The 13,321-nt window shown below is 60.7% G+C and overlaps 1 protein-coding gene across 1 annotated transcript in view; it reads left to right on the top strand.

Moving 5' to 3' along the window:
• LOC122546367 (uncharacterized) overlaps positions 1-13,321 on the top strand; it is a 218,016-nt gene that overhangs the window by 17,457 nt on the left and 187,238 nt on the right. The window contains exon 2 of the mRNA XM_043685104.2: positions 700-1,408. Within this exon, the coding sequence (XP_043541039.2) occupies positions 1,144-1,408 (265 nt within the window). The 5' untranslated portion in view covers positions 700-1,143. The remainder of the gene's footprint in view (positions 1-699; positions 1,409-13,321) is intronic.

The following is a 13,321-nucleotide window of genomic DNA, read 5'->3' as shown; positions in this document are numbered from 1 at the left end:
GCATTCAGAGTCCATGCACAGCACATGGATGGCACCTTTTTGAGGACAACTTGGGGCAGGTAGTAAATACTGGACCAGCCAGCAAAGCCTATGTCCCACAAATCAATAAAAAACATTATATTAACCTGATTAGATGTAGGGACATTACCAGTATGTCAATAAGAGGTCCAGGGAGTTAGACACTGGAGCGATATATCTCCTTATTGTAGATATTTTCTAATTAACCTGTTCAGAGATATTATTTGAAGCCTCTAGAACAGGTTGAATCTGGATCTCTTGGCTCAAAAGTATGGAAACTGTCAATGTGCCACAAGGTGGGGGGACTCAAAGAGATATTTTCTAATCAGCCTATTCAGAGATATTATGATACACCTCTAGAGTAGGAGGGACTTGAACCTGAGCTTCCTGGTTCAGAGGCAGGGGCAATACCACTGTACCATAAGTGCCTTATTGGGACTCTAAGGGCTTAATCAAAGAATGCCATTCAGTTGTGTACTTTAAAATGTAATTATCATACCGTAAGCACCTTATAGTGACTTTGTAGCTTACCTTGGGAAAATACTTTTACTTACTGTTACTTTATAAGTTCCTTGACCAACTGTAGGGATTAGGTTCTTCCTACTCGAGTAAAGCAACATGACAAAGTGGTGACAGTGATAAAACAACTAAATATTACAAGTAATTTTTCTTTTTTTGCAGATACTGAAATTGGACCTGCAGCTGCCCATCACAACTGAACAGAAATGTGTTTTGCTATAACCTGGAAAGTACAAATGCAGTGCATCAGAAAATCCAGAGGGTGCATCCAGACTGAATATACTACATGCCCCAAGACCGAATCAAAACTTTACCCTGTAAATCGTGACTGAAGTGCATTACATAAGATTGTGTGTAAATATTTGACCATTCAGCACCAATGCCTTGATTTCTAGCATGATCTTCAACCAGAAGTGTGAAGAATCCAAAATAAATTATTTTGAAGCAATACAACTGTAAACACAGTGACATAATGAAGTCTTTAAGTAAGTGTTGACAGAAACAGAAATAAAAGTTCAAAGCAGCAAAAATTCTCCAGACACATTCAAACTTTAAAAAGAAGTTTTGCTTCTTTTGAACAATTCATTTTGGAATAACTTTAACATCATGAACACTTCAAGATTAAGTATGAGAGTTCTTTCCATTGAGAAAAGAAGTTGTCCAGATGAAATGTCTGTTTCTAAGGATGATTTAGGCCTCAGGCCTAGAAGTAGACAACTCACCAGCCGGCGTCATTGCTGTCTCATGCTGACTTCATGTTCATGCCCAGTAGAAAGGGAAGAATTTGCTGGACCTTCGGTCATACCAAGGGTGGAGGATGGCTTGTCAGAAGGTGAAGATAAAGAGCCCAAAAGAAAACCAAACACTGAAGGTACAATAAATGATTAAATAACCCAGTCCCATGTGGTTAAAATGTTTACAACTGTACTGATGGATATGAGCAACACTATTAATGCATTTAGAAAATTGCTTTATGCTGGCAACGAAATGACAATTAGCTTGACATCAACACAAAGAAATATATGTCGCAAGTAGGGTGCTGGAAAAGCACAGCAGGTCAGGCCGCATCTGAGGAGCAGGAGAATCGACGTTTTGGGCAAGAGCCCATCTTCAGGAATGAGGCTTGTGAGCCGAGGGAGTGGTGAGATGTATGGGGGATGGGTGGGGCTGGGGTAAGGTAGCTGAGATTACAATACGTTGACAGAAGTGGGGTAATGGTGATAGATCGGAGAAGCGGGTGGAGCGGATAGCTGGGAAAAAAGATGGACAGGTAGGACAGGTCATGAGGGTGGTGCCGAGTTGGAAGGTCGGAACTGGGATAAGATGGGAGGAGGGGAAATGAGAAAACTGGTGAATTCCACATTAATGCCGTGGGGTTGGTGAGTCCCAATGCGGAAGATGAGGTGCTCTTTCTCCAGACATTGGTGATAAGGGTGTGGCGATGTAAGAGGCACAGGACCTTGGGGGAATGGGAGGGCCAGTTGAAGTGTTTGGCCATGGGTGATGGGGCTGGTTGGTGCAGGTGTCCTGGAAATGTTCTCTGAAGCGCTCTGCAAGTAGGCCTCCTGTCTCCCCAGTGTAGAGGAGACTACATCGGGAGCATTGGACACAGTAAATGACGTGTGGAAGTGCAGGTAAAACTCTGATGGATGTGGAAGGCTCCTTTGAGGCCTTGGACGGAGGTGAGGGGGGATGTGTGGGCGCAGGTTTTGCAATTCCTGTGGTGGCAAGGGGAGGTGCCGGGAGGGTGTGGGTTGGTTTTGGGGGGGGTGTGAAGCATGGACCTGACAAGAGAGTCACGGAGGGAATGGTCTTTACGGAAAGAAGATAGGGGAGGAGAAGGAAATATATCTCTGGTGGTGGGGTCCGTTTGTAGGTGGTGGAAATGGCGGAGGATGATGTGATGTGTGCGGAGGTTGGTGGGGTGGAAGGTGAGCACTAGGCACAAACCTGATCGCCCCGGCCAACCCATCATCTCAGCCTGCTCCTGCATCACTGAACTCATCTCCGCATACCTTGATACTGTCCTATCCCCCTGGTCCAGGAAGTCCACACATACATTTGGGACACCATCAATGCCCTTCACCTCCTCCAAGGCTTTTGTTTCCTTGACCCCCAATGAAGATGAGGCATTGACATCCAGTCCCTCTGCACCTCTATCCACCATGACGAAGGCCCCCAAGCCCTCGTTTCTTCCTCTCCCGGCATCCCCACCAGTACCCTTCCACTGATACTGTCATTTGTTTGGCTGAACTAGTCCTCACCCTCAATAATTTCTCCTTTGAATCCTCCTACTTCCTCCAGACAAAATCCCGGTAGCCATTGGCACCGCCATGGACCCCAGCTATGCCTGTCTCTTTGTCGGTTATGTGGAACAGTCCATCTTCCACAGTTACACCGGCACCACACCTCACCTTTGCCTCCGCTACATTGATGACTGTGTCGGCGCCACCTCGTGCTCCCACGAGGAGGTTGAACAGTTCATCAACTTCAGCAACATATTCCACCCTGATTGTAAGTTCACCTGGACCATTTCAGACACCTCCCTCCACTTCCTGGACCTCTCCATCTTTATCAACAGTGACCGACCCAACATGGTCTTCTTTTACAAACCCACTGACTCCCACAGCTACCTGAACTACATCTCCTCCCATGTTGCCTCTGTAAAAATGCCATCCAGTTTTCCTAATTCCTTGCCACTGCTGAATATGCTCCCACAAGGACCAATTCCAACACCGAACCTGCCAGATGCCTCCTTCTTCAAAGACCGCAATTTCCCCTCCCATGTGGTTGATGATGCCACTCAGAGCATCTCATCCATTTCTCGCACCTCCACCCTCAAACCCCATCCACAACAAGGACAGAACCCTCCTGGTCCTCACCTTCCACTCCACCAACCTCTGCATACATCACATTATCCTCCACTCCACCTACAAACGGACCCCACCATCAGCGCTATATTTCCCTCCCCTCCCCTAACCGATTTCCATAAAGACCATTCCCTCCATGATTCTCTTGTCAGGTCCACACCCCCCCCCTCAACCCACCTTCCCCTCTCAGCACCTTCCCCTGCCACAGTTGCAAAACCTGTGCCCACACCTCCTTCCTCACCTCCGCCCAAGGCCCCAAAGGAACCTTCCACATCCATCAGAGTTTTATCTGCACACTTCCACATGGCATTTCCTGTATCCGTTGCTCCCGATGTGGTCTTCTCTACACTGGGGAGACAGGAGGCCTACTTGCAGAGCGCTTTAGAGAACATCTCCAGGAAACTCGCACCAACCAGCCCCATCACCCATAGCCAAACACTTCAACTGCCCCTCCCACTCCCCCAAGGTCCTGTGCCACTTCCATCACCAACACCCTAGCCACCTGATGCCTGGAGGAAGTACACCTCATCTTCCGCATTGGGACCCACCAACCCCATGGCATCAATGTGGAATTCACCAGATTCCTTATTTCCCCTCCCCCCATCTTACCCCAGTTCCAACCTTCCAACTTGGCACCGCCCTCATGACCTGTCCTACCTGTCCATCCTCCTTCCCACCTATCCACTCCACCCTTCTCTCTGATCTGTCACCATTACCCCTGCCTCTGTCTATCTGTCACACTCTCAGCTAATTCCCCCTGCCTCACACCCCCCCTCCCATTTATCTCTCCACCCCCTTGACTCACAAGCCTCATTCCTGATGAAGGAGTCTTGCCCAAAACGTCCTGCTCCTCGGATGCTATGCTTTGGACAGCACCCCACTCTTGATTCTGACCTCCAGCATCTGCAGTCCTCACTTTCTCCATGAAGAAATATATGGCCTATTTAACTAAGGATAATTGAGAAGAACAATTCCTTTTAGCTGAGAATTAAGTTCAATTTCATAAGAAATGTGTAGCTTGCAGAATCATTTCTAATCATTATCCTTACATTCACAAGCTGACAAAAATGACAGATTTAAAGATGATTTATAAAGCTGCAATTTAAACTTGTTAATAATCAAAAAATTACCATTGGCATGGATTATTTATTTCAGTGTGATAAATGCATAATTATCATTAATTATCAAACTAGTAGTTCACCATGCTAACTGCTGAACAATGCATATATGTGCAAAATCAATAGCCAAATTTACAAGTGCACATGATGACTTCTGTGTTGCTGGGAGCATGAAAATATCATGCTTAGAATATAATTGGTCAGAGCTGATTTATGAAGGATGTAATGTTAGATTGGTAGCTATGACTTTATGTAGAATGCTTGGAATACAGGAGAAAAATCAAGTTTTGTCTTCATAAACATTCCACTAATGGTTTGTCACTTCTTCAGGAGTTTGAGAAGGTTAGATAAAATTCACATTCTGGAAAATTATGCATATATTGCAGCTCGGATCTTGGATTTAGATTAGATCGAGTTGCAGCATTAGGAACAATGCAGGGGAGATATAATGCAGCAAAAAGGGTAATTTCAAAGATAACCAGCATCGAGTTTCACAGACTATCAAAGTTATAAAGCTTTTAAGACAGTGATCAGAATGGGAGGTCCAGAATTTAAACCACTATTTTGGCAGGAAGATTTAATGAATGAATAATTTATTGTCACATGTATTTTACAGTGAAATATAATAAAATACCTTGAAAAGCTATTTTCTGTTGCAATGATCTTGGACCATTTTGACAGTTTAAGAATAAGAGAAAATGAGAAGATTTGGCACCTACGTATGGGTCAGAGCCGGCTCCAATCCACGGCTGCCTCGCCATGCTGAGCTAATGTCGAAGTGCCTGCTGCTCAGACGCCATCTTTTGTTGCTCAGTGTACCTCACTGACATCACTTCAAGGCTTGCGCTCTCCCCCTGCGCTAGGCTCACTCACCCCTCCCCGCACTGGGCTCACTCTCCCCCTCCCCGCACTGGGCTCACTCACCCCCTCCCCGCACTGGGCTCACTCACCCCCTCCCCGCACTGGGCTCACTCACCCCCTCCCCGCACTGGGCTCACTCACCCCCTCCCCGCACTGGGCTCACTCTCCCCCTCCCCGCACTGGGCTCACTCCCCCCTCCCCGCACTGGGCTCACTCCCCCCCTCCCCGCACTGGGCTCACTCTCCCCCTCCCCGCACTGGGCTCACTCACCCCCTCCCCGCACTGGGCTCACTCACCCCCTCCCCGCACTGGGCTCACTCACCCCCTCCCCGCACTGGGCTCACTCCCCCCCTCCCCGCACTGGGCTCACTCACCCCTCCCCGCACTGGGCTCACTCTCCCCCTCCCCGCACTGGGCTCACTCCCCCCTCCCCGCACTGGGCTCACTCCCCCCTCCCCGCACAGTGCTCACTCACCCCCTCCCCGCACTGGGCTCACTCCCCCCTCCCCGCACTGGGCTCACTCCCCCCTCCCCGCACAGTGCTCACTCACCCCCTCCCCGCACTGGGCTCACTCCCCCCCTCCCCGCACTGGGCTCACTCCCCCCTCCCCGCACTGGGCTCACTCCCCCCCTCCCCGCACTGGGCTCACTCACCCCTCCCCGCACTGGGCTCACTCTCCCCCTCCCCGCACTGGGCTCACTCCCCCCTCCCCGCACAGTGCTCACTCACCCCCTCCCCGCACTGGGCTCACTCCCCCCTCCCCGCACTGGGCTCACTCCCCCCCTCCCCGCACTGGGCTCACTCCCCCCTCCCCGCACTGGGCTCACTCCCCCCTCCCCGCACAGTGCTCACTCCCCCCTCCCCGCACTGGGCTGACTCACCCCCTCCCCGCACTGGGCTCACTCCCCCCCTCCCCGCACTGGGCTCACTCCACCCCTCCCCGCACTGGGCTCACTCCCCCCTCCCCGCACTGGGCTCACTCACCCCCTCCCCGCACTGGGCTCACTCACCCCCTCCCCGCACTGGGCTCACTCACCCCCTCCCCGCACTGGGCTCACTCCCCCCCTCCCCGCACTGGGCTCACTCCCCCCCTCCCCGCACTGGGCTCACTCCCCCCCTCCCCGCACTGGGCTCACTCCCCCCTCCCCGCACTGGGCTCACTCCCCCCCTCCCCGCACTGGGCTCACTCCCCCCTCCCCGCACTGGGCTCACTCACCCCCTCCCCGCACTGGGCTCACTCCCCCCTCCCCGCACTGGGCTCACTCCCCCCCTCCCCGCACTGGGCTCACTCCCCCCTCCCCGCACTGGGCTCACTCCCCCCTCCCCGAACAGTGCTCACTCACCCCCTCCCCGCACTGGGCTCACTCCCCCCTCCCCGCACTGGGCTCACTCACCCCCTCCCCGCACTGGGCTCACTCACCCCCTCCCCGCACTGGGCTCACTCCCCACTCCCCGAACAGTGCTCACTCACCCCCTCCCCGCACTGGGCTCACTCCCCCCTCCCCGAACAGTGCTCACTCACCCCCTCCCCGCACTGGGCTCACTCCCCCCTCCCCGCACTGGGCTCACTCCCCCCCTCCCCGCACTGGGCTCACTCCCCCCTCCCCGCACTGGGCTCACTCCCCCCCTCCCCGCACTGGGCTCACTCACCCCCTCCCCGCACTGGGCTCACTCCCCCCCTCCCCGCACTGGGCTCACTCACCCCCTCCCCGCACTGGGCTCACTCCCCCCTCCCCGCACTGGGCTCACTCCCCCCCTCCCCGCACTGGGCTCACTCCCCCCTCCCCGCACTGGGCTGACTCACCCCCTCCCCGCACTGGGCTCACTCCCCCCCTCCCCACACTGGGCTCACTCCCCCCTCCCCGCACTGGGCTCGCTCCCCCCTCCCCGCACTGGGCTCATTCACCCCCTCCCCGCACTGGGCTCACTCCCCCCTCCCCGCACTGGGCTCATTCACCCCCTCCCCGCACTGGGCTCACTCACCCCCTCCCCGCACTGGGCTCACTCACCCCCTCCCCGCACTGGGCTCACTCTCCCCTCCCCGCACTGGGCTCACTCACCCCCTCCCCGCACTGGGCTCACTCTCCCCTCCCCGCACTGGGCTCACTCACCCCCTCCCCGCACTGGGCTCACTCCCCCCTCCCCGCACTGGGCTCACTCACCCCCTCCCCGCACTGGGCTCACTCCCCCCTCCCCGCACTGGGCTCACTCCCCCCTCCCCGCACAGTGCTCACTCACCCCCTCCCCGCACTGGGCTCACTCCCCCCTCCCCGCACTGGGCTCACTCCCCCCCTCCCCGCACTGGGCTCACTCCCCCCTCCCCGCACTGGGCTCACTCCCCCCCTCCCCGCACTGGGCTCACTCACCCCCTCCCCGCACTGGGCTCACTCCCCCCCTCCCCGCACTGGGCTCACTCACCCCCTCCCCGCACTGGGCTCACTCCCCCCTCCCCGCACTGGGCTCACTCCCCCCCTCCCCACACTGGGCTCACTCCCCCCTCCCCGCACTGGGCTCACTCCCCCCTCCCCGCACTGGGCTCATTCACCCCCTCCCCGCACTGGGCTCACTCCCCCCTCACCGCACAGTGCTCACTCACCCCCTCCCCGCACTGGGCTCACTCCCCCCTCCCCGCACTGGGCTCACTCCCCCCCTCCCCGCACTGGGCTCACTCCCCCCTCCCCGCACTGGGCTCACTCCCCCCCTCCCCGCACTGGGCTCACTCACCCCCTCCCCGCACTGGGCTCACTCCCCCCCTCCCCGCACTGGGCTCACTCACCCCCTCCCCGCACTGGGCTCACTCCCCCCTCCCCGCACTGGGCTCACTCCCCCCCTCCCCGCACTGGGCTCACTCCCCCCTCCCTGCACTGGGCTCACTCACCCCCTCCCCGCACTGGGCTCACTCCCCCCCTCCCCGCACTGGGCTCACTCACCCTCTCCCCGCACTGGGCTCACTCCCCCCCTCCCCACACTGGGCTCACTCCCCCCCTCCCCACACTGGGCTCATTCCCCCCCTCCCCGCACTGGGCTCACTCCCCCCTCCCCGCACTGGGCTCATTCACCCCCTCCCCGCACTGGGCTCACTCTCCCCCTCCCCGCACTGGGCTCATTCACCCCCTCCCCGCACTGGGCTCACTCTCCCCCTCCCCGCACTGGGCTCATTCACCCCCTCCCCGCACTGGGCTCACTCACCCCCTCCCCGCACTGGGCTCACTCCCCCCTCCCCGCACTGGGCTCATTCACCCCCTCCCCGCACTGGGCTCACTCACCCCCTCCCCGCACTGGGCTCACTCACCCCCTCCCCGCACTGGGCTCACTCACCCTCTCCCCACACTGGGCTCACTCCCCCCCTCCCCACACTGGGCTCACTCACCCCCTCCCCGCACTGCGCTCACTCCCCCCTCCCCGCACTGGGCTCACTCACCCCCTCCCCGCACTGGGCTCACTCCCCCCCTCCCCGCACTGGGCTCACTCTCCCCCTCCCCGCACTGGGCTCACTCCCCCTCTCCCCACACTGGGCTCACTCACCCCTTCCCCGCACTGGGCTCACTCACCCCATCCCCGCACTGGGCCCGATCACCCCCTCCCCGCACTGGGCTCACTCACCCCCTCCCCACACTGGGCTCACTCACCCCCTCCCCGCACTGGGCTCACTCACCCCCTCCCCGCACTGGGCTCACTCCCCCCCTCCCCGCACTGGGCTCACTCACCCCCTCCCCGCACTGGGCTCACTCACCCCCTCCCCGCACTGGGCTCACTCACCCCCTCCCCGCACTGGGCTCACTCCCCCCTCCCCGCACTGGGCTCACTCCCCCCTCCCCGCACTGGGCTCATTCACCCCCTCCCCGCACTGGGCTCACTCCCCCCACCCCGCACAGTGCTCACTCACCCCCTCCCCGCACTGGGCTCACTCCCCCCACCCCGCACAGTGCTCACTCACCCCCTCCCCGCACTGGGCTCACTCCCCCCTCCCCGCACTGGGCTCACTCCCCCCCTCCCCGCACTGGGCTCACTCCCCCCTCCCCGCACTGGGCTCACTCCCCCCCTCCCCGCACTGGGCTCACTCACCCCCTCCCCGCACTGGGCTCACTCCCCCCCTCCCCGCACTGGGCTCACTCACCCCCTCCCCGCACTGGGCTCACTCCCCCCTCCCCGCACTGGGCTCACTCCCCCCCTCCCCGCACTGGGCTCACTCCCCCCTCCCTGCACTGGGCTCACTCACCCCCTCCCTGCACTGGGCTCACTCCCCCCCTACCCGCACTGGGCTCACTCACCCCCTCCCCGCACTGGGCTCACTCACCCCCTCCCCGCACTGGGCTCACTCCCCCCCTCCCCACACTGGGCTCACTCCCCCCCTCCCCACACTGGGCTCATTCCCCCCCTCCCCGCACTGGGCTCACTCCCCCCTCCCCGCACTGGGCTCATTCACCCCCTCCCCGCACTGGGCTCACTCACCCCATCCCCGCACTGGGCTCACTCACCCCCTCCCCGCACTGGGCTCACTCCCCCCTCCCCGCACTGGGCTCGCTCCCCCCTCCCCGCACTGGGCTCACTCACCCCCTCCCCGCACTGGGCTCACTCACCCCCTCCCGCACTGGGCTCACTCACCCCCTCCCCGCACTGGGCTCACTCCCCCCCTCCCCGCACTGGGCTCACTCACCCCCTCCCCGCACTGGGCTCACTCACCCCCTCCCCGCACTGGGCTCACTCACCCCCTCCCCGCACTGGGCTCACTCCCCCCTCCCCGCACTGGGCTCACTCACCCCCTCCCCGCACTGGGCTCACTCCCCCCTCCCCGCACTGGGCTCACTCCCCCCTCCCCGCACTGGGCTCACTCACCCCCTCCCCGCACTGGGCTCACTCCCCCCTCCCCGCACTGGGCTCACTCTCCCCTCCCCGCACTGGGCTCACTCACCCCCTCCCCGCACTGGGCTCACTCCCCCCCTCCCCACACTGGGCTCACTCTCCCCTCCCCGCACTGGGCTCACTCCCCCCCTCCCCGCACTGGGCTCACTCCCCCCTCCCCGCACTGGGCTCACTCACCCCTCCCCGCACTGGGCTCACTCCCCCCTCCCCGCACTGGGCTCACTCACCCCCTCCCCGCATTGGGCTCACTCACCCCCTCCCCGCACTGGGCTCACTCACCCCCTCCCCGCACTGGGCTCACTCACCCCCTCTCCGCACTGGGCTCACTCACCCCCTCCCCGCATTGGGCTCACTCCCCCCCTCCCCGCACTGGGCTCACTCACCCCCTCCCCGCACTGGGCTCACTCACCCCCTCCCCGCATAGGGCTCACTCTCCCCTCCCGCACAGGACTCGCTCTCCCCCTTTACTGAGTTCACTCCCCTCCTCCCTGCACTGGACTCACTATCCACCCTGCACTGGGCTCACTCACCCCCCCCCTGCACTAGGCTCACTCCTCCCTCTGCACTGGGCTCACTCTTCCCCTTACACTGGGCTCACTCTCCCTCTGCACTGGGCTCACTCTGCCCCCCTGCATAGGGCTCACTCTCCCCCTTACACTGGGCTCACTCTCCCTTTGCACTGGGCTCACTCTACTCCCCCTGCACTGGGCACACTCTCCCCCTGCACTGGGCTCACTCCTTCCTCTGCACTGGGCTCACTCACCCACCCTGCACTGGGCTCACTCCTCCCTCTGAGGAGAAAGTGAGGTCTGCAGATGCTGGAGATCAAAGTTGAAACTTTATTGCTGGAACAGCACAGCAGGTCAGGCAGCATCCAGGGAACAGGAGATTCGACGTTTCGGGCACAGATTCCTGAAGAAGGGCCTGTGCCCGAAACGTCGAATCTCCTGTTCCCTGGATGCTGCCTGACCTGCTGTGCTGTTCCAGCAATAAAGTTTCAACCTCACTCCTCCCTCTGCACTGAGCTTACTCTCCCCCTTACACTGGGCTCACTCTCCCTCTGCACTGGGCTCACTCCTTCCTCTGCACTGGGGTCACTCACCCACCCTGCACTGGGCTCACTCCTCCCTCTGCACTGAGCTTACTCTCCCCCCTGCACTCGGCTCACTCTCCCCCCCTGCACTCGGCTCATTGTCCCCCTTACACTGGGCTCACTCTCCCTTTGCACTGAGCTCACGCTACCCCCCTGCACTGGGCTCACTCTCCCCCTGCACTGGGCTCACTCCTCCCCCTTCACTGGGCTCACTCCTCCCCCTTCACTGGGCTCACTCTCCCCCTTGCACTGGGCTCACTCACCCCCCCCACCCCTGCACTGAGCTCACTCTCCCTGCACTGGGCTCACCCTCCCTCTGCACTGGGCTCACTCTTCCTCTGCACTAGGCTCACTCTCCCCCCCTGCACTGGGCTCACTCTCCCCCTGCACTGAGCTCACTCCTCCCCCTGCACTGGGCTCACTCCTCCCCCTGCACTGGGCTCACTCTCCCCCTGCACTGGGCTCACTCTCCCTCTGCACTGGCCTCACTCTCCCTCTGCACTGGGCTCACTCTACCCCTGCACTGGGCTCACTCTCCCCCTTGCACTGGTCTCACTTTCCCCCCAGTACTGGGCTCACTCTCCCCCTTACACTGAGCTCTCGCTCTCTCTGCACTGGGTTCACTCTCCCCCTGCACTGGGCTCGTTCCTCCCTCTGCACTGGGCTCACTCTTCCCCCCTGCAATGGGCTCACCCTCCCCCTGCACTGGGCTCACTCTCCCCCTTGCACTAAGCTCACTCATCTCCCTGCATTGGGCTCACTCCTCCCCCTGCACTGGGCTCACTCTTCCCCCCCCCTGCACTGGGCCCACTCCTCCCCCCCCCTGCACTGGGCCCACTCCTCCCCCTGCACTGGGCTCTGTCTCCCCCTGCACTGTGCTCACTCTCCGTCCCTGCATTGGACTCACTCTCCCCCCCTGCACTGGGCTCACTCATCCCCCTGCACTGGGCTCACTCCTCCCCTCTACTGGGCTCACTCTCCTCCCCTGCATTGGGCTCACTCCTCCCCACCCCTCACTGGGCTCACTCTCCCCCTGCACTGGGCTCACTCTTCCCCTGCACTGGGCTCACTCTCCCCCTACACTGGTCTCAGTCTTCCCCCTGTACTGGGCTCACTCTCCCCCTTACACTGAGCTCACGCTCCCTCTGCACTGGGCTCACTCTCCCCCTGCACTGGGCTCACTCCTCCCTCTGCACTGGGATCACTCTCCCCCTGCACTGGGCTCATTCACCCCCCCTGCACTGGGCTCACTCCCCCCCCTGCACTGGGCTCACTCCTCCCTCTGCACTGGGCTCACTCTCCCCCTGCACTGGGCTCACTCTCCCCCTGCACTGGGCTCACTCCCCCCCCTGCACTGGGCTCACTCCTCCCTCTGCACTGGGCTCACTCTCCCCCCCTGCACTGGGCTCACTCTCCCCCTGCACTGGGCTCACTCTCCCCCCGCACTGGGCTCACTCACCCCCTCCCCGCACCGGGCTCACTCACCCCCTCCCCGCACTGGGCTCACTCCCCCCCTCCCCGCACTGGGCTCACTCCCCCCCTCCCCGCACTGGGCTCACTCACCCCCTCCCCGCACTGGGCTCACTCCCCCCCTCCCCGCACTGGGCTCACTCCCCCCCTCCCCGCACTGGGCTCACTCACCCTCTCCCCGCACTGGGCTCATTCACCCCCTCCCCGCACTGGGCTCACTCCCCCCCTCCCCGCACTGGGCTCACTCACCCTCTCCCCGCACTGGGCTCATTCACCCCCTCCCCGCACTGGGCTCATTCACCCCCTCCCCGCACTGGGCTCACTCACCCACTCCCCGCACTGGGCTCACTCCCCCCCTCCCCGCACTGGGCTCACTCACCCCCTCCCCGCACTGGGCTCACTCACCCCCTCCCCACACTGGGCTCACTCACCCCCTCCCCGCACTGGGCTCACTCACCCCCTCCCCGCACTGGGCTCACTCTCCCCTCCCCAAACTGGGCTCACTCAC

The sequence above is a fragment of the Chiloscyllium plagiosum genome, unplaced genomic scaffold, assembly GCF_037043375.1.
Source record: "Chiloscyllium plagiosum isolate Xiang-an unplaced genomic scaffold, Cpla_swu_hap1 HiC_scaffold_3, whole genome shotgun sequence".
Taxonomy (NCBI): domain Eukaryota; kingdom Metazoa; phylum Chordata; class Chondrichthyes; order Orectolobiformes; family Hemiscylliidae; genus Chiloscyllium; species Chiloscyllium plagiosum.
Note: the sequence above shows the minus strand (reverse complement) of the source record. Positions and strands in the feature narration are given on the sequence as shown.